At 41.6% G+C, this 26,539-nt stretch overlaps 1 protein-coding gene across 1 annotated transcript in view; it reads left to right on the top strand.

Annotated features, from left to right (window-relative positions):
- Positions 1-26,539, top strand: part of LOC306747568 (FERM, ARHGEF and pleckstrin domain-containing protein 1-like) — a gene marked incomplete at its 5' end in the record, with an annotated part of 45,088 nt that overhangs the window by 14,825 nt on the left and 3,724 nt on the right. Inside the window, 22 exons of the mRNA XM_079230626.1 lie at positions 8,276-8,380; positions 8,494-8,536; positions 8,666-8,744; positions 9,613-9,710; positions 10,590-10,704; positions 12,342-12,489; positions 12,698-12,793; positions 12,873-13,036; positions 13,173-13,241; positions 13,331-13,424; positions 13,864-14,077; positions 18,726-18,913; positions 19,213-19,302; positions 21,065-21,198; positions 22,063-22,144; positions 22,239-22,476; positions 22,589-22,719; positions 22,825-22,893; positions 23,355-23,444; positions 23,769-23,851; positions 24,838-24,950; positions 25,179-25,342. Coding sequence (XP_079086752.1) covers positions 8,276-8,380; positions 8,494-8,536; positions 8,666-8,744; positions 9,613-9,710; positions 10,590-10,704; positions 12,342-12,489; positions 12,698-12,793; positions 12,873-13,036; positions 13,173-13,241; positions 13,331-13,424; positions 13,864-14,077; positions 18,726-18,913; positions 19,213-19,302; positions 21,065-21,198; positions 22,063-22,144; positions 22,239-22,476; positions 22,589-22,719; positions 22,825-22,893; positions 23,355-23,444; positions 23,769-23,851; positions 24,838-24,950; positions 25,179-25,342 — 2,607 coding nt within the window. The remainder of the gene's footprint in view (positions 1-8,275; positions 8,381-8,493; positions 8,537-8,665; positions 8,745-9,612; positions 9,711-10,589; positions 10,705-12,341; positions 12,490-12,697; positions 12,794-12,872; positions 13,037-13,172; positions 13,242-13,330; positions 13,425-13,863; positions 14,078-18,725; positions 18,914-19,212; positions 19,303-21,064; positions 21,199-22,062; positions 22,145-22,238; positions 22,477-22,588; positions 22,720-22,824; positions 22,894-23,354; positions 23,445-23,768; positions 23,852-24,837; positions 24,951-25,178; positions 25,343-26,539) is intronic.

Below are 26,539 nucleotides of genomic sequence, written 5' to 3'. Positions count from 1 at the left end.
ACACTTGACAATCCCAACAGTAAAACTGTTTTTTTATTTTTATGAATGGTAAACATTAGACCTGTAATCATAAGTATATTAGCAATAATGTTAGCATGCTAATAATCAGCAGCACCAAGAGTATCAATAAGCCCTTGTAGTTGAGGAGATAACCCAGGTTTAGTATGGGTATGCAAACCATTCAACATTTTTTGTTGAAAAAACGGGCTAAAAGAAAAAAAAAACACTTATTTACAGTTTGTTGCGGTATATTTTAAAGATCTAATGACCACCTATTTTGAGTTCAATGAACACTGGTTATAGCAGTGGCATTAAGGGTGCTTTTTTAAACTGAGAGCGCTTTCTTAGTTGTTGACCTTAATCCTCATCCACAGGAAGTGCAGCCTTGGTCTGAGGCTCCTGTCTCTACATATGTGTGCTCTAAGGTCAACTATATTCTGACAGGAAAATCCCAGAACACCTTCACTCTTGCCAAGTGGTATCAGAGGTTCATTGTGAAAACTTTAAAAGACGTAAACATGATCTTTGACTTCTTGTTTTTTGGATCCTGGGCTGTTTCTGCAGATGTTGACTAAATACTTTTGAAAGAAAAACATTAGCTAATATGTTTGGTCTGATTTATAGCTTTCAACCTCCATATTCAAAAAAAGAATGTACTACATCTTTTCCTATGTGTTTGGGATGAAATGTGACTAGATTTGACAAGGTTTTGGATGTGAGGTCACAAGAGCTCATCAGTACAGTCTCTCGACTACATCACAGGGCAGAGGGCCTCTGGATTTGCAGCACTGTTGGATAAGTAGTTTAAGGCTAATCTCGAGGAGGCCAATTGATTGGCCTCACCAGTAAAGCAGCATGTGCAGCTGTCATTATTTATTACTGGTGGAGATTATGGGGAAGCGAACGTGCGGCAGGACAGATCCAGCACTTTCTCCGAGAGACCTGCCTGCTGCAGCTCTGGAAAGACTCTCTTTAACACCACGCAAGCTCCCAGTTCTCATCTACTTCACATGCAATGCAAACAAAAGGGAAAATAACGGCATTTTTTTACATAATCCTACTGATAAAAAAACAAACCAAAAACATATCCTCCTTGGCGGAGGCAATTAGAGTTAGACTGTGAGTTGGACTGTGAATAATTAAATAAATTGAAGGAAGAGATTAAAAAACAAAGAGATTAATCATTAATTTCAGCCTTAATTAGGAGTGGGTGATATGGATGTAATCGTCCGTCATGGTACAGGTAGAGTTAAATGCAAAACAATTAGTTGATTAATTCTTTACTCAATTGCCTGAAAATGAATTGGTGGCTAATTTGATGATTGATTCATTGTTTCAGTAATTTTTCAAGCGGAGATTACAATGTTGTCTTGGTTACAGCTTCTAATGCTGTATGTGAGCTGCTTTTCTTTATCATACATGATAGTAGGTTGAAAATCTGAACCTTGGGCTACTGGAAGTTATAATGGCCATTTGTATTTGTTTTTATTAATATAACCTTAGAAGTAGTATCTATATGGATAGAAAATGTTGCCCACAATGAAGCAATACACATTGAGAAATTAATGGGAAAGCAATCTCGGTGAATACGTTATAGCATATTTTTGTTGTTTGTGGTCTACATCCTATCGTCCAAACCAGCCCAAATCAAACCCGATGTTGAATCACAGTTGCTTGTCCTAATATGTTGGTATCCAGCCTCCTTCTTATTGTAGCTGCTATACCTTTGCATTTTTACACACTGGGATTGTTAATGTGTCTTGAATTTGAATTTGGCACACCAGGATCTACATATTAATTATGTTCCTATTGATGCTTATGCACCGTATCTTAATGACATCCCATATTATGAATGCGCGGTCGTGATCTCTCCAACACACACACAGCACATAAGCAGACGTCTCAGTGATTATGTGGATCAGTGTGTCTGCTCCAATATTAGCAAGCTGCTGTTTATATAGCCAGGTTGGCACATTTACTTATATTTAATTAACATACCTTGGATATTAATGTTTCCACAAGAATGTGCCCCATCTGTTATTGTCCTTGATAACCATGTGCGGGTGTTTGTGAAGTGTACCTGGCCTGTCACTGATCTGTCTCAGCCGATGCCCAGATTGCTAATTCAACAGCTGTTCCTCTGCCTCTTAAACTGCTCTGGCATTAATTTGAGATTTCTGATATTGTTTTACAGTCCCAGCAGCTTAACATGTTTTAATTAGGAAACTAAATATTAAAACCATTGGTTCAGAGCGTGCCCACACAATTCCAGACGCATACATTTCTGATTACTGCCCCACAACTGATCTAGAATTTAGATCTTATGGGAAGTGTGGAGACGTAAATGATACTGGTGTGCACTGGCTTGGTTTACTGGGAGTAGGTGCATGAAACTGGAGCCCTGGTTGGTTTGTGCTTTGGTTTGGTGGACTGTGACAGATTGTGGATTGAATGTGGATTGAATGTGACTTTCCAGGGTTGCAGTTTTTCTCGTTTGGACTGATGAGGACTTGGTGCCATTATGAAAGAATTGCAGTTTTTGGTGGTCAGTTTGAGATTATTTTAGACCGCCGTCCTCTCAGAGGAACCTCTGTGGTTAAGTGTGAGATGTAATCTTCACCCTGCTATGTAGAGTCTAGATAATCTCTTTGATTCAGCTCACTGATGTTTTTTTTATAATAAGACGATCTGTACTGAGGCTTGCTTGGTACCTACTGACTGTTTAATCAATCCAAATTACTAAAAATGTCTTTGACATGTGTATTCAGACTATATAAGAAAGGTTTGTCTCTTTCATGGCCTGGCCTTGTGGGAGTTGTCTCTCACAGTTACACTGTGACTCTCTTAATTAACCTATTGATTTCCTCTGCTTTCACAGTTAGTGCTCTACAGTATTCACAGCTGTCTCTTAATTCTTTAGGTGATCCAGATTCCCTTCACACAAAAATGAGGCTCAGACACTGGGTTGCTATTCAATTTTCTTCAAATACTTTGCTACACATTCCATCCCAATTGTATTTATATTACTTCATGCAAGTCAGGTAATATTTAATCAGTAGTCTGAAATTTTTTTCTAAAACACAATTAATTTATAAGAATTTATTTCTGTATGCATTTCTAGTTTAGGGATGTGCACTGATCCAGTGGCTGCTGCCACATCCGTGCGAGTATTTTTACCTGATGAAGAGCCAATTTAGGTTTGTAATGTTTTATTTCTAAATATAATGAAGGGCGCATTCTATAGTGTGGCAAGTAGAAATCATCCTATAAGTGTTTTGACTCACTTTGACTAATTTAGAACCTATAACTTGGAACTATGGGAAAGTAGGATTATTTTTTTTCAGTGGTGAATATTTGTTTTTGGAACAAAAGTATTTCCAAGCTGTTTCCTTCTTGCATATCTCTGTGATACTTTTAAAATGTATTATTCAGCTCTTCTGTCTGCTTTTATCTAGCTAAACTAAATGTGGAGTTTCTGCCTAAATGTGAAGTGACGTATCCCCCCTCCTCCTCAAGTGACAGTAATCCCTGCTCTGGGAAGGGGTGGCAGTGCAGAATAACCAGCATGGGTTCAGAATTTGAAGCTCCCTGAAAAGGATTCAGGCAGATGAAGAAAAAAAGAGGCCAATCTTTTTTTGGGGGGTAATTACAGCTGACTGAAAACCCCCACTTGCCCTCTGCTTATTTTAATGATACTCCATGTACATGGAGTTTTGCGGTGTATGTTTAACATAATACAGGGACTTTATATTTGCAAGCACAGCAAAGAATGTTGGCATGTTTGGTTGAATCTCTGCCGCTGCTTGTTTAGTGTCGGCACTAATGATGCAAACCCACAACTGTTAGATCTGCCTTCTGATTTATGGTGCTCTGACTAACAGTGGGAGGTCCACGCACAACTGCCCAGAGCTATGTGCTGTTAGGTATTCAGCAGCACAGCGGTCACGACAGGACGCTTAATTATTCTTCATGCAAAATCAATATGTTTCTAGCAGCGAGACAGGCTGGGAGGAGGAAGGAGGGAGGAAGACTGCTGAGGGGAGCTACCTCCATCTCAGCCCCTATTGAATACAGAGGGTATTATTTTCATGGTTGTCCTCTGAGGGCCTGGAGGCTGGCCTACTGTGACAGAATGATTCTGACAGCTGTGGCCGCCCAATCATCACTTTTCCTTTCATTTCTTTGTTGATATTTTTCATATGCAGCAGGAAGGAAAAAAAAGTGGGAAAAGCCTATCATTTAATTACTTGTAAATGTTACACTGCTTTTAATGTTATTTTGCTGAGTACGGCATCATGTTTTAGTTTAGGTATAATTATATTAAAGCTGTTCTAATTACGAACGCACTAGTGCAAACATTTGCATGGTCACATGTCCGTATGTGCTGTGAGGGTATGCAGGTAATTTGACAGGCTTATCAGCAGGTTTGCCTCCCTCCACTGTTCTCTCTTTGTCAGCTTCCCGCTGTAGTCGAGTCACCCTGGGAATCTCTGCAGCACATGACCTGAATCTCAATGAGCTTTAGTTGCCACTGACCTCTCTGTCCTACCCTCCCTTACGGCATACCGTATACACTTGCTTCTGCGATTGCTCACTCACACCACAGCACATACTTTAAATGGCAGTTTTTCTGTTTTGCTTCATTGTGACAGAATGGAGTATGGGACGGAAAGACAATGCAGTCTTCACATATGTTTTCAATAACAACACCAGGAGGATTAGCTGTGGGAATGTATCTGCCTGTTGGTGTTAACTGTTCTGCAATCTCAGCTCGGCCTTGAGCAGTGTTATCAGAACATCCATGGTTCACTTAAAAGTATCTAAAATCCCTCTTGGGGCTTTTTGTTGCTTCTACTTCACACATGCAAAGTTGTGAAAAGTGAAAATGAATTTCCTGAAGTCAGTTTCCAGGCCTCAAAAGTCCGTTTGAGAATGTTTTTTGTATAACTTAAGAAATATGTTGGAAGCCGTATTAGTTAAGCACTGGAAGTAGTTAAAAAGTGACCTTTTCCCATGTCATTACTTAATTTGCTTATTCTTCTCTTCAAATCACATTCTCTTTCATCTTTGAGCTCGGTCAGCTTCCTGTGATGTTGCTGAATGTCACAGCTGAAAAACTCCCGTCGTGAGATGACCAAGATCTGTCAAGATATAACTGAACCAGAAGGGGCCATTGGACCGGTGTTTCTTAAGACACAAGACAATATTAAATGGAATATTAAATGGAAGCAAATTTTGAAATCCCAGTTGATATCCCGTCCAACAATGGCTGACCACTTGCCTTAAAAAAACATCAACTCCTCCTCTATTGTACTCCCAAGACTCACATATTCAACCATTCTCTTTGTTCTCTCAACCTATCTGGAGCCTAAAGGCATTGGCTGTCTGTTTACCACTCATGCCACCCACCCACCACACGACCCCAGGAAGAGTTTGGTGAGCACTGCCCGGCCTGACTTATTGCAAGTGAAGTGGAACATACCAACAACTCCTGGAGGGGAAGAGTAGAGGCAACACAAAGCTACTTTACACCTGACCTTTATGGGGTTGTTTGTGCTGACAGGAGCTTACTAACAAGAGGTAGGGTTCTGGGGGGGGAGGGGTGTATTTCCTTTACCCTGAAGGGGAACCCAAGTGGACATGTGTGTAGACATTGCTGTCATCTTTATTTAGCCTTCCTCTGTCAGTCGGAGCATGTGGAGGTCAGTGTAGCGAGGCGGGCATGTTAGCGCACGTACACATGTAGACAGTAGTAGCATCCTATGAGCCAATGTTCAGACCTAGACCGACACTCCCCGGCTTGGGACTGAGATGCTGAATCAGGATGCAACGTCTCACTCGGGAATTGGCTGCTCCTGTGTAAACTAGCTCCAGTGATTTTATAGATAGAGGTACTAAAAGGAGATTGGTGACATTTTCTTGGCATTGTGGATGACCAAAGAAATGTCATCCGCTGAGCATGATGTGTTTTTAAGACTGTAACCTTTCTGCTGGTGGAAACGCCGCCTCATATGTATGGATGAGGGATCATGTGTCAGCTGCACGTCGGAGGGAAGAAGTCACAGCTTCTGCTTTGTGAGACTATAGAGCAGTCGTGCATTGGCAACCCATCTGCATTTGTGCACAGTTGTCACAAAGGATTGTTTTAAGATTGGTGGAGTTCAGAGACTAGATCAGAATGTGGAAAATACAAATTAATCTTCTAATAAGTAAGAATAACGTTACATTGACACAGTAAACTATCTTTTGGCTTCAAATCTTTCTGAGCACTTGGAGGAGGAAACCACAAACTCAGGTATCAGCTGCTTTTCTCTACCTTTCTAAATGAACTTGAGCAAGCTTAAGTGAGATGTTTAAGCTAGGAATGGCTGTTGTTTGGAGGGTTGGTCTGGAAGTCTAAAATATCCCAACAAATACTGAATGGATTGTCATGGCATTTGGTACACAAGATTAATGTAGGTGTCCGCAAGAGGCCAAACAACTAGTTATTGCAGGTTTAAAATACCTGCAAAACGTATGACATCAGCTGCACATTGTGCTTAGCGCTAATACTAGCATGTTAACAATTTGAGCCTGTTTGTCTGCTGACATTATCGTTTATCTCAAAGAAGTGCCTCACACATCTGCTCGCCTGGCTTTGGACCCTTAGTATTGTTACATTTGGCAGCCATTAATGGCCATTAATAACATGTGCTTTGTGTGGTTTCTGATACGTTAAGAATTCACTGAAGGAAGCCTGACCAGACAAGGTTGGCTCCATAGATAACTGCCAAGATGCTGTTATATAAACAGCGTTTAGGCCTTTTTCACTGGAGACATGTGAATAATAAAAGGAGCGATGGCTGAATTATATTCTACTGCTTCAGTTTCCAGGTCCTGGTATTGTACGTGTTGTCATGATTTACTGAGACACTTGTGCTTTTCCTGTTATGATAAGTCAAACCATCTGCTGTGAAAAAGGCCCGCGGATCAGCGATGAAGTGAACACCAATGTCCACATGCTTTTGTGAACTTTTCGACTCATTCTAAATGTTACTAATTGTGTCCTCTGAGTGACCGCGTCATGCCGACGGCCAATCTCTGTGACTGGTGCTTCATTAACGACAGCGCTCTTATTGTGTCGGCCGTGTCAAATGGCAGCACCACAACATCTTACACTCACAGCTGATTTATAAGGCTGGTTATGAGAGTGCCCCAGTGAGACAGAAACACTCTTCAGCCATCACTGTATTCAGCCGCTCTTGTTCCTGCAGCCTCTACCGAGCACGTTTGTCGAAATCGGCGCAGGAAACAAAATTTAAATAGAGGTGTGTGTGTGTGTGTGTGTGTGTGTGTGTGTGTGTGTGTGTGCAGTATTTTGGCTATCACTCTAAGGAAACAGCTGATTTGTGGTGGTGGGATGCCCTCTGCACTGCATGGGGCAGCCTGGAGAGAGATGGTGGTGCTGCACACAGGGAGGACAGACGTGAGGAGGAGCGGTGAGGGTGGGAGGCATGTTTGGGGAAGATTATGGATTCGGTTGTGGAAGTGTAAACCCTCTCACTAAGCTGGTAGAGCTTTAATTTTAACTCAGCCCGTGTCATTCTTTGCCTTTGAAACACTACAGATTTACAGGCAGGCAAACCCCTTTTTATTGTCAGATGAAAAGAGGACGCCAACACAGTTCACTTGTATGAGGGGAATTCTCGTAGTAGCTGTCATTTTGTGCAAAAAGTAGAGGAGAAACTCCTTGAAGCATAGTCAGACGCAGCCCTGGATCATTATCCGAGCCAGGGGGAACTGCTACTATAAACACATTTTGTAGCTGTGATTCGCTGTACGCTGGTGCAAACCAGTCACGAGGAAGCAGCCATGCAGAAATGCTCTTGTTGTCTGCCTGACAGAGCTCTGTGTCTCCTCGGGGCGTCTGTAACAGAAGACATGTTTCAGTGGAAATTCCTGACATTTATTTGACCTTCCATGGGAACCTTCTAGCTCCAAAGTTGTGGTGGCTTTTTGTGGCCTACTGTGTTGTTGAATGGTACGATGGAAGGATGGAGGATAGCAGAGTAGCCATCTATTTCAGTGACTTTAACTTCCTCTGGGTTTGACAGGTCTACAAAGCAGTTTGTCTTTCACAACTGCCAAAGTCTTATCATTGGGCTTGAGTTTTTTTGTCCTTTGTATAAAATGTCACTTGTATTGAATTGCTCAGAACAAAAGTTCAAAATATATTGATGGATACTGTGCAGACAAGTGTTATTTTAACCAGTTTTTCTTTACCTTCTGTTCACAGCAAAAAGCCTCAGGCAAGGTGCTTTTTGACCTGGTGTGCTCCCACATGAACCTCATCGAAGGTGACTACTTTGGCTTGGAGTTTCAGAACCATCAAAAGATGATGGTGAGTGAGGATGAAAATTAAAAAACAGATCCTTTTCTTGTACATTTTGGAATTAGCATTGCTTATGAACAGTACTTAGTGATGTTTCTTTCATCCTTTTTTTCCCCACACAGGTTTGGTTAGACCATATTAAGCCCATTATCAAGCAGCTTAGACGTAAGTGTTTCTAAATGTGTTGATTCAATGGCATAGTTATTTTGGTGGATTGCATTTGTTTTATAGGTGCTAGTAAACTGGCAAGTGAATGCATTTAGTATTATTACAAAACTCCTCTTTGCTACCCAGGACCGAAGCACACAATCCTGAGGTTTGCTGTGAAGTTCTTTCCTCCGGACCATGCCCAGCTACTGGAGGAGCTAACTCGGTGAGCTCCTTTCCACATAATTTCATTTAAGTTTATCCTGGAGTTGGCATTGAAATGTGCTTTTATTGGCATTTTGTCAATGTGAACAACTTCAGTTATGACGAAAAATGATTGTAGAAGCATACATGAGAATATGCCTCAGTTGCCAGGTGATTTATTCTCTGCTTTGCATTGTCTCAGGGCTGCCATGTTTATGATTTAGCCCTCTGGAGATTAGCGTGGAGCTAATGATTTTCTAGTTTCTGTTTCCTCGACGTGGAGCAGACTCATAACTTGTCTGTTTTCACAGTCTGAGTTGATAAATAATAGGCATACAGAGAGTAATGTCCCTCTGACATGTAGTGTTAAGCTTGGTTAAGACCTCAAAAAGCATACTTGAGATGTTTTTTTCCTGCCAAAGTGGGCCTTCCTCCAGCATGAGGTTAGGGAGCAGCGCTATGCATTTGGAATCACAGTTTCATCATGTTGCACTGGATCACGCATTTGTATTTTTAACCAATACTTAATTATAATGACTTATTCCTGAAGCTTTTATGAAGACTAAAGTAGTTCTTGCTCTGGCTTGCATCCAAGAGAAGCAGCACTGTAACACAAGAGTCAGTAAATCTAGACTTCACTCAATTTATTAATTACTGAAGTGTGCATCTGGCTTAACTTCTTTTGGAAATCGTGTATGAATTTGCAAGAACCAGTGTAGATAATCTTGAATCTGAAATATAATTCAGTTACAGCAACTCCCTTGGATGTCCTGTTAGGATTCAGCAGTACGTGGTGTTTCTAATTGCCTTTCATTTGATCTTGCTCCAGCACTGGATACCACCACCACATCTCCTCTGAATCTGTGAAAACTGTTTGTGTTTGTGTCCAGGTACCTGTTTGCCCTCCAGGTCAAACAGGATGTTTCCTGTGGACGTCTGACCTGCAATGACACCAGTGCCGCACTGATGGTGTCCCATATTATCCAGTGTGAGTTCCTCATGGCTGCTTCCTCATTTAGAGTCCACTGATTTAGATAACTGTCTTTGAAGACGCACTAAGCTTTTTTCTCACGCAGCTTATCATCAAATTTATTATTGTCATATAGCACACTGCGCACCATCGCAAATTGATTAGCTGTGTGTTGCTATGGATACCTTTTACTATTCTTGCAGAACGGCTTCAGAACAACCTCACACCCCATGGTAGAAAAATACTGAGCATTTTTAATAACTGGACCTTTCTAAAACACGGTCTGATCCCCCGAAGAAATCAAAGACAACATGGATGATATTTGTGTCTATTGTATGTCTAAAGTAGACAATAAACAAACAAGTTATTTTTATACTTCTTCTTAATCCCAATACTATTACACAAAGAAATGTATTTTAGTATAAAGGTGTTTATCCCAGTAGAGTTCAGAGATTTAGTGAATCTGTGAAAGGAGAATAGAATGTAGTCTGATGGCCTTTGAAAAAGGACATATCAAGAAAAATGATTTGTGTGCACAAATATGTGGATATTGCAGCGTCTATATGTGAAGTAAAACAACACAGTCAGTTTTTCGTGGGCTGCCTAGATCAAAAAACATGTGAATGAACAAACCAATCAGATTTGGTTCCCCTTCATATATCACTTGCAGGCTCATTAGAATAAACTGTCCACAACTGGAGACCTACAGTACCTTTACAAAGGTGCGTCATATTTTTCCAAGCCAATAAGAGCAGACTGGGATTTTTAGGCATATTTAAGTATATTGAGGCAGACGGTATGAGAAAATGATGCGTCTTTGAACACTAAAGCATGCAATTGTGATCTACTAGAAACACAAAAAACTTAACTTTTTCCTTTCTTCTCCTCACTCTTTAGCTGAGATTGGGGACTTTGAGGAGAGCCAGTGTCGGTCACACCTCCTAAACAACAACTACATCCCAGATCAAATGCCCCTGATTGACAAGATCATGGAGTTTCACTCAAAGAATATGTGAGTGTTTGCAACTGGAGTAACGTGTGGTGTACACAGCTTTAAATAAGGCATTTATTTGATCCAGTTAAAGTTTATTTTTAGCTTTCTTCATAACATCACCGAACCCATGGCTGAAAAACAATTCTTCTCTTCACCCTTGAACAGGATCAGTTGATTAAGAACTTGTGTGTGTCCCTGCCGGACGTTTTAACAGACAGGGGGAAAATACATTTGGGAAATCAGCCATCGACTGAATGGGTTCTTTCTCAAAAGTGCTCTGTGTAGTTCTTTGTCATAGATCAAACTTGGAAAAGACTTAAGTAACTTATTCTTCAGCTTCTGGGCCAAAGTGAATATGAGTTTCTCAATCACTCTATCGTCAAAAAAACCTTCCTTCAACCTACCAAAATAAGTCACACAGCTGTTGTGAGCTGGGTTAGTAGGTTAAAAACACAGATTTTAAAGAGCCTATTCTCATTTGAATAGCCGCCTCATGTTTAAGAGTGGTATGCTGCTGGGAGTATATTATTGGAAGCTTTCCAAATCTCCTCCCACCATCCTCCCTCAAAATGTCCTCATCAGTGCACATATTTGAATCCGAGCTTTGCCAACCCTTGTCTCACCTCTACGTTACCGTGGGCCATGCCAGAGGTGGACACAGTTGGCAGCTGCTATACGAAAGGAGCTCCATTAGATTTGACTGCTCTCTTTCACGTGCAGTTTTTCCGCGTTTTTTTTATAATTGATAACTGTAACTGCAGTTCTTTTGGCTGGTGCCATGCCGAGTTAAATCTCTCATTAAGTACCACACAGGAAACAGGAAGGCTCATGCACTGATAAGAATTAGGAAAGTTGGTTAGTATTTGCAACCCTTCCCCCCAACCTTCCACCACTGCTCCAAAAACTCGGATGAACACGAGAAACCTGGATTCTCTCAGACTTGGTCTTTTCACCTCAATTAGTGAGACACACAGCAGGACGAGAAGCTAAGATTTAATTTATTTGTCTAAAAGGGTAGCTGAAAGGATAATGAATACTACTGTGTGCACTTGTTAAGTCAAAGCGTTAAAACCTGGCGGTAAGATTAGTTATTTTTATTTAGCTGTGTCACCCTCCCTGCTATAGTCCTTTTTAAAATACATACTTTTGTACAATACCAATACATAGATTTATGGATTAGATAGCTGTTATTCGGTTTTAACAAATTGACCCTTGGGGATGAATAAAGTATACATCTATCTATCTCATTCTATATTGTTCTTGCATTCATATATATTTCTTCAACAAATCTCATAAAAAGACCAACACCAATAATGAGCTAGTCTAACATTACTGACTCTGCCCTTTCTATGGCTCTCAGTTCCCAGTTTTTTTTAAGAAGGCTAGTTTATCGCAAATGTGACAAAAACTTAATTAAATGGTGCCTTTGTTGAGGACTATTTTCAACTGTGGATTAATACACGTGATGCTCAGGGGAGTATTTACAGCAGCAGGATGGTGTGTATAGAATAACACAAAAATCCGTCTTTGGCTACACAAAAACTCTTTCTAATCATGCATTGTTTGTCGATTTTTATCTTAGTTTATGTTTTCCTTATTGTTAAATATCTCCAGCCTTATTCTTTAACTTGTAACTGTTGTGTTTGTGTTGCCAGAGGTCAAACGCCAGCAGAATCCGACTATCAGTTACTAGAAGTGGCGCGCAGGTTGGAGATGTATGGGATTCGCCTCCACCCTGCCAAGGATCGTGAGGGCACGAGGCTAAGCCTGGCTGTGGGGCACACTGGTGTCCTGGTCCTCCAGGTCAGTCACACAAGTTTGAAGGTCAACAAGTGGTGTGTTAAGGATGAATGTGTAATGTGTAATAAGTCACCTGCATGGTACAGATGTGATGAGAACTTGTGGGTTATTTGTGCTTTAAGTTCGCTTCAGAAGATGTGTTCAGTGGTAAAAATGTTATGTATTTTTTTGTTATAGCTTCAGATATAAAGGTTATTTTTCATCTCTGCAGGGGCACACGAAGATTAACGCCTTCAACTGGTCTAAAGTGCGTAAACTGAGCTTCAAAAGGAAACGTTTCCTCATCAAGCTGAGGCCAGATCTAAATGTAAGTGAATCACACAGTGTAATATACAAAATCCATCAGTGCTTTGTGGTGTAAGTTTATGTTTGTATGTGTACCCCAGAGTTCATATCAGGACACTCTGGAGTTTTTGATGGGCAGCAGGGATTGCTGTAAAGTCTTCTGGAAGATCTGCGTTGAATACCACGCCTTCTTCCGCCTCTTTGAGGAACCTAAGCCCAAGCCCAAACCTGTGCTCTTCACACGAGGCTCCTCCTTCAGATTCAGGTGAGTTTGCATCATGAAGCTGCTCTCTGCATCTTAAGACTGCTGCAGCTCCACAACGCCGCTGCCTCCCCATCCCTTAGCAGTCCTCGACAGCTCTCCAAGAATTATCGTCTCTCTCCTCTACTTGTCTCTACAGCGGTCGCACACAGAAACAGGTGATTGATTATGTGAGGGGGTCTGAGTTTAAAAAGATCCCGTTTGAAAGGTAATGGCTGCAGCATTTTTTGACACATTTGGTTCGAGGAGAGGGTGCTCAGAGTGTATAACACTGACCTTCAACATCCTGTCTGACAGAAAACACAGTCGGGTCCAACACAACAGTCGGGTCCAACACAATATCCGCCTGTCGCCTTTGCCTTCTCCACGCCACCATGAAGTGCCAAGAGACGTGAGTGGTTTTAGAGCATTTACTAAACATAAGGATCTCATTCATTATGGTCATTATATTGTGCTTCCATTCACACAAGAAAAAGCCTAAATGGTACCTTGTCTAGTTTTATTTATTTTATTTTCAATTATTTTGAATTTGTATTTGTTTTATTTATATATATTACCATTGCACATTGCTTCATCATAATTGCTACGCTATGACATATATATATATATATATGGCTCCTCTGGGCATGCTAGAAGATCACATTAAGCAGCTGATTTTTAAAACAGCGCCACGTAGCCCGACAGGTGGTTTGAAAACTCTACAGGCTTCCTTCAAGTCAGACAGGATTAATTAAAAACACCATTAGTATTCACAATCAAATCAAACATAGTGACGAATGATTTATACCTGTGAAATGTTTGAATTGTCGGTCTTTGTCTCTTTCTGGCAGAGTGGCACTCCCGCGGACAGAGTAGACTCTCCTTCTCGACGTCATTGGAAGGAGTCAGTGTTGGTGAGCGCAGAAGACCCCTCCGCCTCGAGGACAACCAGGGCAAGCCCGTCTCACCCGATAAACGGCCATGAGGACAGAACGGGATCTGTGTCCAGGACCGAGGAGACGAGAGGCTCAACGCGACAGACCCACCCAGATCATCCGAGTACAGGTCCAGCATCTCAGGCTGCTAAAGGCAGCAGCTCTTCCGTCCCTTTCACTGACTGCAGTGATGTAGGTAGTGAATATAACCAGGCTATACGGTTGAATCACAGTGATGGGGAGCAGCCCGTGCTCCGCTGTGGGTCTGGCTCCGGGAGCAGAAATGAGGCTCTGCACGAGCAGTTACTTGGTAGACTGAAGTACAGGGAGTCCCTGTCCTCCTCTAAGCAAGCGCTCAACATGAGCCTTCAGTTGGATGAGTCTCTCAAGCAGTCGCACCAAAAGGTTGACCAGAGTCCTCTCCATAGTCCTCTGGTGGACCTCAGTGCCCAATATAGAGAGAGGCATAGCAGCAGCCCTCTCTCGGCCCCACATATGGGTTCAAGGAGTGGGATCTCCAGTCCTGGCATGGACGATCATCAATCAAGCTCCCTCAGCTACGCTGAGCACAACGGCTTCAGCTCTGCTCCCCCTCACTGCGAGGACAGCAGATACTCCTCGGTCCCAAGCCGCTCTCCTCGCTTACAAAAGCTCCACAAAGTGCGTCACCGCTCTGAGACAGACCCAAACCAGGGGACGTCCTCCTCAGGGCAAGAATCGCATCCTGTCCTGTCTCGGGCTGAACGTATGGCTGCTCTTGAGCGCCGCATGGTGGCCAATGGCCTGTCGGTAGCGGGCAGGTCCAGGGCCGGTCCAGGGCTGAAACGCTTAGGACAGGCTGATGCCACACATGTGGGCCTGGTTCACATGAATGAGTGCTCAACTACCAGTGGTTCAGAGTCCAGTGAGTCTGAGATGGAGACTAACAGCAGTTCCCTGATGGTTGGTAATCCAGTGGAGGCTAACTCCACTTCCCCGATACCCAGGAACAAGTTTTCTTTTGACAGCCTCCAGCTAGATGAGGAGGCAGATGAGGACGGATGCCACGCCTTCAGTGATGAGGAGGGTGGACAGATTTTCAGCTGTTAGTGCACAGACGGCTTCCAACCATCTCCACAGGAGAGTGTAAAGTGTTTAGTTTGGGTCCAGATGGTGTAAGAAAAGCAGGGTTCAATGGGTGACAGAATATTTCTGTCAGAGGACGACTCAGATCTCCACAAACCATGTTCAAAGTTCAGCACAGCAATAACTACTAGTAGCACTTTTTGAGCCCAGCGTCAGACTCTTTTTCACCGGGAAGCACTTCCCTTTGAAAGGTTTCAAGAAGGAAGGAATATGTTCAGGGTTTTCTTGTTTGTCACACAATGTTTATCTATGAGTCGCCCAGTTCTTTGATTGTGTTAACACGTCCCTTCAGAAATACACAAGTGCCATGTTAGGATTTGAACAGCTACTAAAAACTGCAGAGACTTCTGCGAATTAGTGGCTCTGTTCTTGTCTGTTTTTAAACTTAAGAATGATCAAAAGACAATTTATTGTTACAGTTGCACTTTTTCTTACATTCTTTACATATATTTTACATTTTAGAACAAAGTCTCCCACAGTGTGAGTCATTCAGTTTCTAGGTCTCAGATGCCTTATGACTTCCCGTATCATTTCATTATTGTCTGCAGACATTTATTTTTTCTATTAGATTGATTAAGTTGATATAATGTTGCACAGTTTTCTAGATTATACACTTTGCACTCATTGTGGTACATTCAAAGGGCCTAAAAGACTTTATAGACATGTATTGGTTCTCTTGATGCTACATCTGGCTTGGATCTGTGGTGAGAGTAGTAAGTTTCGTATGAAGTTTGGTTGAAACTAATTAATATGCTGCAAATACCAGTGTGAACCCCTGATTGATATTCAATATTGTTTACGTTTACACTACCTTCTGCTCTTTGCAAACATGTTTTATTCACATAGCTAGCAGGAATTGGCAGGAAATAAAACAGGAGTAAATTTAAGCTCATGGTCACTGTCTGTTGCAGCCATATTTTAGGCTCTTTATGGCTCTTGTGCTCACCATTGACATCCCCCTCTGCACTTGACTCGTGCTCGAGAGTCTCTCTCTCAGTAAGTTAGTATCAAGCTTATACAACACACTATACAGCTATAGTGTCAAAAAATCTACAGTCGTTTTCTAAATATTGCGAAGTTCTCAGTCTTCTTCACAAAATGGCACTGCACTTTTATTCATTGATCACTTTTCCAGATTTCTTTTGCACTTCTGCCCTCATGTTTATTTGTGTTGTTGATGATCTTTGTCACATTTCTGTTCTTCTTTCTTGTATTTCTTCTTGTCTGTCAGCATGAAAGTGTCATATCTTTTCTGTTGTTGTTTTTTCCTCAGCTGCATGTGAACCTGTTTTGTCACTCACTACATTCTGTGTGCTGGAAAGAGGCAAGATTACCAGAATCTGGGTTGCCTTCGCCACAATGATCCAGTTTATGGATCATTATTCCAGAGCAGATAGAATGCCAGGTTGAGGATGACAGCATCTTGGGAATATATAGAAAACTAGAAGCAGGTTTTAGTAATCATTTCTCTGTGAAAGGCAGTTTAAGGGCAACACCTCAAAGTCTCTAAGTCTCTTGGCTCATCCATCACTGTCAACTGCTTTTGCTTTTGGGCTCCCAGACCTTTTTAGCATTGATCTCAAGCAGCGTAATGAGATTGTGTTGTTGTATTTGCATCTGGATCGATCTATTAGCCGTTTAAATTACAGATGTGTTTTAGATTTCTGATTTCGGAACCAAAAACTTATCGAAATTGAGGATTTTCTTAGACTTGCCTCTTGGTTATTAATATTATTAATGGAAAAACAGTTACTTGACATAGATTCCTGCAGCACTATGAAAGAGAACATTTATTTGTAACTTGATCACTGCAGTGTGAGGAAAACCCTCTCTGATGCACACCTGGAAGGACGTTCTGCCACACAAAAATTAAGTAATTTGGATCAGATAGAAAATAGAAGTATGTGAATTTGGACCAAACCATCAGACGTGTTGCTTCGACTCGAAGTCCCAGGTCTGTGAGTGAGACTTTTGTTTTTCAACCACTGGTGTTCTTCGGGGTGTTTTACCAATGCATGCTGCTCCACCAGAACCAGGCTCCGTCTGCTCGCTGCATGTACTGAATGTCCTGTAATATACAAGTAGTGCTGTCACTTCATTGTACTTTCACAATGTAGTATACCATGCTGGAGAATGTGATGTTAGAGCAGATGTTATGATGAGGAAATCATGCAGTATGATTTTCTACTGAATTTTAAAACAGCTCATAAATATACAGTATTTTTTACAGCTCACCGTTTCACTATTGCAAGTAAATCGATGTTCAACTTTAGTTGCATTCATGGACTGAATAATGCATGTTTTCTCATTACCAACTGACTTTTTCAGGATGGCAATAACAAAATCATAAAAGGTCACAAGGCTGTTTATTTTAACATTCCTAAAGATCTGTTTTATATATACGGTGAGGTAAGGTCTTGAGGACGGCATGAATTCACACTTCTTTACTTCACTTTCCCTTCACTCACTCGGTGTCAACTGTCTTTGACCTTTTAATGCTGCTTCTCTTAAGACTTATATCAATTTAACAATGTGTATATATGTTCTTTTAGATTCAATAAAGATGACCTTCATGACATGAGGTTTTTCTGAAAATTCTTTTTGAGACCCCAGTTAGTTGCTGCCTGGTGCTCATTGTAGATTTCCTCTTCACTCTCCCTGTAGTTTTGTAGTGTTGGCAGAGATCTGTATCGATGGCGTTTCCTTCTGCTCTCCCTTGTAGCAACTTGTAGATGTGTACTGTGGTTTCCACTCCTTCCTCCGTAAAGGTCATAGTAAATCCTCTCCAGAGTTGTGCTGGTCCGTTGAGCTGGTTTGTGTGCGTGTCATCACTGTTGTGTTTGTGTCGAGACACCAGAGGACAGCAGAGAGAGGTGGGCAAGGTGCAGCTAAAACATAGTAAGTAAGCTCAGTGAACATGTCAGTATGGATGACACTCAGTAAGCTATTCCTCTTGATCATCCTTCGGTATGCGTCTCAGCTCGCGTCTTGATTGACGTTGCAGGAAGAGACTGCCAGGGATGTCTGGACTGTAGAGTGAGTCATGGATGATCTCTCAATCATTCAGTTTTCTTGTGAGGCAGAGGAAGACTGATCCTAGATCAGACTGTTTGGTGTCGCCTGCATAGTCTCATAAGAGGTTATGTTTGCCATGTTGGATTATGAACTGAATGCTGGAAAGTGTCATTCATATAAAAATGTCACCAGGCTGTCAGTGGAATTTTACTTTTCCGTGTTCCAACTAACAGTTTTCATTAATTCAGCTGCTGATAAATGTATCTTTACATTTCTAAGTTTAGTCTACAAAATATTGAAAAAAGTCTTCTCTTTTGGCCAACCAATGATCCAAAAACTAAAGATATTCATTTACATGTTTATATATAAGAGAAACTTGGCAAATCATCAGACTTTAGAAGTTTGAAACAGAGAATGTTTGGAGCTTTTGAAATTATTATTATTATTAGCTTTTTACAATAGTGGCTGTCGCTTTCTGTTACTTTATACAACAAATAATCTACTTTTCTGTGTTATTGCGTCACTGCCAAGCTCCACCCATCTTAGACGAAACCTCAGAAAATATCTCATTTCCTTTTGTGTTTCATTGTCTATTTAATCACTAACTTTTGTATTTTCTCCCCTCACTTTGGTTGCAGGAGTGGTGCCCAACAGCCCTCACCTGTCTGCATCCTCCGGTCACTCCCATGGCATGGTCAATGGTCAGAAGTCACTGGAGTTGTGCGGTCACAGTCCTGATGGCCGACTACCGTCGCCCCTCACCAGCCCGCTGCTGAACGACGCCGGCAGCATTCGCACCGACGATGAGGACGATGTTCGAAGGAAGGTTTGTAATTGAATAGTACTTCTGTTGAAAAAGGCAATAATAAATCACTTCAATGAGTTGTTAAAGTTTTCTTTTCTTTTTTACTAAACTTGTGCTTCAAAGCCAGTGTCACATACTTAAAATAGCACTGGACCCAGATTACCGGTCCTAAATAACTCTCCGTAGGGACTGAAGCTGAGTATTTTCCCTACTCTACTCAGATAAATAGGTTAGACTAGTGATACACTAGCTAGACTTGCTTATAGTTGGATAGTTAATTTTCTCTTGCTCACAGTCTCCTCTCTGTTATGTCTTTGCAGAGGTTCCCAACAGATAGGGCCTACTTCATCGCCAAGGAGCTGTTGACCACAGAAAGGACGTATCTGAAAGACCTGGAGGTGGTGACTGTGGTGAGGAAATACAAATTAAAAGTCTATCCACCAACACGCTGCTCCACTGTTTTCTCCTGCACTGTCCTCTTGGGAGAAAACATTGATTATTTCGGTTAGCTGCTCCACTGCGGAGCACCCGCCAAAAACACAGACACAGGCAGTGACACAGGGATACTTTGGCAGATGCAATTTAATTTTTTATTCATTCCCCACACCCGTGAGTGAAATGCATTTATCTCTCTCAGTCAATGTTGTGAATGCTAAACTGAGTTTGTATTTAAAGAGAGGGATGGATTCAGACACATGTTCCCTCTACACGTGACTCCCCTTTTCAGTCTCTTCTTTTAAATGACTCTGGCTGAGTAGTGGGTACAAGCATGGAAACCATTTAATTTGATTGTTTGTCAAAGGAAATGCAGCAGAAAACAGGATATTAAACGTGCTTTACACAGCTCCTTTAACAGCGAACGAAGAGGATGTTCTCACTAGGCCGTACTGAAGCACTGCTGTTGTCTGATACAGCACAGGAGAAAATGCATCACCCCTTTTTACTGCCGTTTTTTTAAAGGCTGCAGCTTTTCCTGCCATGTAATTTTCAGAGAAGCCTTTCACACATCTCGTAAACATTTGGTTTGGCTCGTGTCCTCGTCCTTTTTACAGCCGTGCGTGTGTGCTGTCGCTCTTCCCATGCACTGGTTGGTACTGCTGTTTGGGGTGAAGTCATCCAAACAACAGCTGGCCCTTCCTCTCAAGCCCTTCTAGAAACACTCACGTGTCCCTCAAACCCACTTTCCTTTCCCATCACGTCAGCCTAATCATGCTATGTTTATGCCCCCTGTGGCGAAACACACAACATGCAATGTTTGACTTCAATCTGACTTAATGGAACGATCGTGATCAGAGTGTTTGGGTGTGATTCTTCCATTAAGGACGTCACAAGCCTGAAGTGCAACAGCAGATGACTGTCTTTTGCTGGTATCCAGTGGAAATCTGCATTAACATATGATAGACATGACAAGTGTTTGCTTGTTGTGAGAAACTGGAGACCAGAAAATCTGATTTGCCCAATCTTACAGTTTTTGAGAGCTTTGTTACATGGTTTCTTTCTCTGAACACAAAACAATATGTTTTGCTTATTGTTGCTTCACATGAATGTTTGACCTTGACAAGTGTGATGTGGCAATTTTAAACCTCTGATGCACACTAGCGGTGAATTTAAGACTTTTATTTTTCAATGAAGGACAAAGAGTAGAATTATTCCTTTCAAAGAGTTATTTAATTAACTTTGTATTTATTTGTTATGTCTTGAAGCATGTCTGGAAGAGATCCCTAAAGGGAAAATGTGTCCAATTAGCGTTGATGTAAATGTAATCAATTGAAGCAATACAGTCCTCAGTGTGTGCTGCATTGAACCATAACAGATAATTTTGCAGCTGCAACTGAGTGTCCAGAGGGCATGCATGTTCTCGATGCCACTAAGAAAAACACAACTTCCTTGTTCTCTGTGCTTGTATTGGAAAATAGCTCCATTTCCAACAGCGAAAATGGCATCCAAAATCCCTGCAAAGAAGATGTTATGGATGCGGATACATTTATTTGACAGTGTTTTGGCTGATGCATTTACAGTATTTAAGCCATAGTATACAGCCGAAGAAATGCATCAGGGAGAGGCCATGGCCGTGACAGAGGATATTTTCCTTTTAATGTAAACCAAAATAGTATCTTGCTTTATACCCTTTTTTTTTTTTTTTTGCTTGAATGTGTGTATTTGTGATCTCAGTCTTTCCAGAGTGCTGTCGGACAAGATGAGGCGACTCCAGACTCTCTGAAGAACACCGTCCTCTCTACCTTTGAGCCTCTGCATAAGTTCCACGCAGGTTTTCTCAGGGAGGTGGAGCAGAGGCTCGCCCTGTGGTGAGACCATTTCATTTCTCTTCCAAAGGAAGTCCCTCTAGGGTTCAGAACATGTCCAGTGTGGTGGTGGTTTAGTTTTAACCCAATTTATCGCAATTCCCCCTTATATTAATGAGATTTATTGGCATTTAGTCTGACGGGACGACCCAGTCCATTTAGATGACCCGAGGAGCTATTGTCTCCATGGCAACAGCCGCGCTGCACCACCCTGCCTTTTCTTGCTTGTGGGTTTCTGCTGTCTGATCTCCTTAATGATGTTGTGTTTTATTTAATACACACAGACGCACACACAGATATGCAGGCAGTGATGCATGAAGCCCGCATGTCAGAATGTATGGCCATTAACTACATGCATGAAGTATTTTAATTAAAATGCTATTTTGGCTTCATATTGTTAGAACTCTAAGTTAAAGCTGAACGTGATATTGCTGTTGATACGATTCACATTCAAATGTTAATGCAAATTATATAGCAATGCATGTGTCACTTTTTGTTCGCTTTGCATACTCAAATATGATGGTAGAGATGTACCTTTTGTTGTTGTGAACTTGATAGGAAACCTGTCTGTAAAACAGATCCTTCCTTGGCAGAGTGGATATTTTTTTCTAAAGTTACTGCTAAAAGACTGTACCAAAATAATAATAATTCTGATTAATCGTGAACTGTGAATGGGAGACCATGAACTCCTTGTGTGAAAGAAGTAATGCTCAAGGGAGACACCTGCTGGTGGATCTTTTTCTCTTCAATTGGAATTTGACTTAATAAACTCCAGCTCGTCTGAATAATCACTGAGCTTTAAGTGCTTTTGCATAGAGCATAATTCACTGTCTGCAAATGGAAGATAAAAATGTTGATCTGTTTTAGGGAAGGACGCTCCAATGCTCACATAAAAGGAGAATACCACCGCATCGGAGATGTCATGCTGAAGAACCTTCAAGGCTTGAAGGTGAGGCACCACTCTTGCACATCTGTAATTACAGTAATTAATAAATACTCATTCATGTGTGTGTCTGTGTGCCATATTCCACCTTAATCCATAGCCCCTGACAGCAAACCTGCATAAACAGTCTGAAGTTCTGTTGGAGCTGGAGAAGGCATGCAGGGCATCCCGCCGGTTGGAGGGTCTCTGCAGGGAATTTGAGCTGCAGAAGGTCTGCTACGTCCCCCTCAATGTCTTCATTCTGCGGCCTCTGCACCGCCTCAGTCACTACAAGCAGATCCTGGAGCGCCTGTGCAAACATTATCCAGCTACTCATGGGGATTTCAGGGATTGCCGAGGTACTATGCTCAGGCCAGTGCTCAAAGAGGCACATGGAAGTCTTCTTGTTCTGTAGAATAATCTCAACAGTCTATCTCAATCAATAATCTCTCACCTCTGATTGGTCTACAGCTGCTCTGGCAGATGTGTCTGAGATGGTGGAGCAGCTCCAGGGAAGCCTTATCAAGATGGAGAACTTCCAGAAGCTTCTGGAGCTGAAGAAGGATTTGATTGGCGTTGACAATCTTGTTGTTCCTGGTCGGGTGAGTTTAAAGCTTGAAAGAATTAAAGTTTTTAAATTCTCTACAAACATCATGTTTTCATATTTGTCTAAAATATAAATGCCTTTTCTGTGTCCTCTTTCTCAGGAGTTCATCAGGTTAGGCTGCCTCAGCAAACTGTCTGGAAAAGGCCTACAGCAACGAATGTTCTTCCTGGTAACACCCTCTTTCTTTTTGGATCGGGTCATATGACTAATTAAATTATTTAGAATAGTGATCTCATCTTTCCAGCTAAACATCGCTCAGATGGTGTCGGCAGATGTCGAACAACTGCAAAAGTTAATTTAGAGGAAGAATACCACATGTTGTCGGAACTTGAGAAAGAAAGAGTTCTACATATGTGTTTGATTTGATAGAGAATATAACTTTGATGAACAAGGAATAAAACAATGTAGAAGTGTGCATGTGTGTTGGAGCCTTGGGCTATACAACTATTGCAAATTCAATTTTTTTCTTCGTGGTTGTTATGACAAGTGGTTTGCACATCCTTAGGATTTCATATTGAATAATACGCATTCAGTTTAGTCATTTAAAAAAAAAAATCAGACTCGATAATATTTAATTTGAAGTGTTGGTTTACTTTTTCCACTTTCTCCCTCCCGGCTTCTCTAAATTAGTTCAACGACGTCATTTTGTACACGAGTCGAGGGATGATGGCGACCAATCAGTTCAAAGTGCACGGCCAGCTGCCGCTGCACGGCATGACAGTAAGTGCTGTTTCTCTCAGTTGAACACAGTGCGTCAAACAGCTGTCACCAGTTTGTCATTACTGAAGATAAGCCGCCTCAAACAGCTGAACTGCAGCTCTTTCAGCATCTTCCCCAACACACACACACACACACACACACACACACACACACACACACACACACACACACACACACACACACACACACACACACGTACGTCCTTCTCTCTCACTTCCTTTTCAATATCTCCCTTCGTCTCTCCCTTGCTGTCTATTTTGGTCCTCGCTGTCCTACATACCGCTGCTGTCTAATGTTTTTTCTGTCTCTCTCTTCTTATTCCAGATCAGAGAGAGTGAAGATGAGTGGGGTGTGCCTCACGCCTTCACATTGGTTGGACAGCAGCAGTCTGTGGTGGTGGCAGCGAGGTAAGAACAGCTGTCGTTAGTGCACAGACACCTTGTACCCGGAGCTAAAATGAATCCAAAGCGCAGTGTGGCCCGTCTTCTTCTGGAGTGTCGGGATTTGGGAAATTGTTACATAAACTCTCATAAGATGCAGTTAAGCTCTCAAAAATAAGACTTGACAGACTTGTAGAAAAACAACGACACGCACATTATCAGCAAATGCGTAATTTCCTAGAATTGTCTATTTTCACTTTACAGTTTCAGTTTAATCTCATGAACAAAAATCTCTGTGAATAAAGTCGTCTTGTTCAGGTGCCGTCCTTCAGACGAAAGAAATAACCAAAACAAATGTTGATATGCTCATGAAGGTTGCTTCCATGTCACCACCTTGAGTTTACAGCAATTAAGCAATGTAATCTTAGTTTTAATTACACAAAACAGAAATTGGAAAATAATGTTTAATCAATATTTGTATTAATATAGATAGATAGATAGTCGATATTCTCCTAAAAAGATGCTTGAATGAAGCATTTATCAAAGATAAGGTGCTAAATAACTTGCATAGTGAAGATGCAAATCCAATATGTATTGATCATAAAGTGTGAGTGTCATCTATTATATCATTTCTATCACTCAATCTCAATAACCAATTTATTAATAATGTGTTATCTGCTAGATTGATATGAAATGCCAGAAATACAATTCATATTTTGTCTTGATTTTTGTCTTATGCCCTTGATTGTTAACTTTGCCACTTTTTTCACTGTGACAAAAATTAAATATAACTTCTCTCCTGCCTTCAAACTAACATTTGGGGATCCAGGTTCCACGAATGAGCAGATGGTGTCTTAGTGTCTTTTAAGGAAAATTTGGCAGGACACCTGGACTAACATTGATCCAACTTGTGACATTCTTGTTCACTGGACTTTTTCTAACCAGCAGGCCCTCCTGCTGTGACTAATAATAGGACGGCTGAGCATTTTATCCATGTGTGTTTTTCCCTCTAGCTCACTCATGGAGATGGAGAAGTGGATGGACGACATACAGGGGGCGATAGAGACGGTGAAAACCAGCAATGGCCCTTCATCTGACCTTCTGACCAGCAGTCTGATAGACAACAGTAAGTTACTACATAAACATGCAGTTGCATATAAAGGATAAAAAATGAATAGGGACACACAAACTGTCAGAAAATACATTTTGAGTAAAAACCCCTCCGACTGAAATCCCAGATACACAAGACTACGTTTTAATCTGTGAATAATCTGACATTGTCTGTGCTTTAGCGCCCTTCTCCCCTCATTACTCCACTCATTGTCTAGTAGTAACGACCTCCTGACTTTCCCAGAATGCCCTGAGGACTCCTTGGTGGAGGCGGAGTCTGAGGACGACATAACGGCGTCGCTCACCTCGCTGGAGAGGCCCTCCCCTCACCGTGGTAACACCATGGTGCACGTGTGCTGGCACAGGAACACCAGTGTGTCCATGGTGGACTTTAGCGTAGCTGTGGAGGTACCGGCCAAACCTCAGCACTCAACCTCAGACCTGCCTCTCCTCTCCTGCTTCACTGTTTCCTTTTTCTGTGTCCGAGTGTGCTGTGTCTTAGTCCACTTTGGGAACAGTATCCTCCTGCGTTGCACTCCATCGTCAGACTGTTTCTTGAAAGAAAATGGGTTTTTTATTGTGAGCTAATTAATTTAAATTAGGCTCATTCTTTTTTTATATAAATAAAAAGACAAAATACTGAAAAAGTATGGGTACAAATTAGATTAGTAAGCAAATAATGAAACTGGCACTCAATCTTTTTTCTATGAGAAGAAAAGATAATCGATAAGCAGTACCTCAATCACTTTCTCCATAGTTTTCTTCTTCCTTTCAGTAACTGATATTTTCTAACCTGTGGTCATTACAAGAGGATTTTGTTTGCTCTTGAAGTAGGAACATAACTTTTGGGTACATGGGGACGTAACGTTTAAGAGTGTCTGTCTAAAGGTGCTCCGTGAAGTTTTATTGTAAGCAAACAAAAGTTATGTCTACTCACCACAATGCATTGTGTGTGTGTCCTTGAGGTCTAGTGAGTGCATGTCCTTCCTCATAAAACATTTGCGACGTCGATATTTAAATAAATATGTGTAGGATTTAGTGGCATCTAGTATCCATGTTGCCGGTTGTAACTAATTGAATACCCCTCCGCTCACCCCTCCCTTATACAATGGCCTTCAGGTAATGTAAAAATGTGCAAGGCCCACATTGACATGTCATCCCGTTCACATGGTACCTTTTAAACTCATCTATCCGCTCCTGGAAACTGAAAATGGCGGGCATTTGATCCATTTAGCTTGAGCTATTTTTACATCCGATACATGTTTATTGTAAGCTGTGTATTTGCTCTTTTTGCAGCTTCAGTGAGAATACTGTTCCCTCTTCCTTCTTTTGGCTAACAGTAGCCTGCGTGACTTCCTAATCTCAACCCAAACTGGCTTTCCTGTGTGGTGCTGTCCTTTTTCTCCTCCCCTGGCACTTGAAGTGTCTGATCGTCTATCAATAGAGAGGGAGAGCAGTACGTAGATGTGCCAAACGTCCTCATCTCACACCAACACAACGGATCTGGTTCTGCTCTTCCTCTGTAGTTGTAACAATGTCCTCTTCACAGCTTTGCCTGGACACACTGTCGTCGGCCTCCGTCTTTATCCCTGTCACTGCATGCCT

Source organism: Taurulus bubalis (genome assembly GCF_910589615.1).
Source record: "Taurulus bubalis genome assembly, chromosome: 15".
In the NCBI taxonomy this organism is placed as follows: domain Eukaryota; kingdom Metazoa; phylum Chordata; class Actinopteri; order Perciformes; family Cottidae; genus Taurulus; species Taurulus bubalis.
Note: the sequence above shows the minus strand (reverse complement) of the source record. Positions and strands in the feature narration are given on the sequence as shown.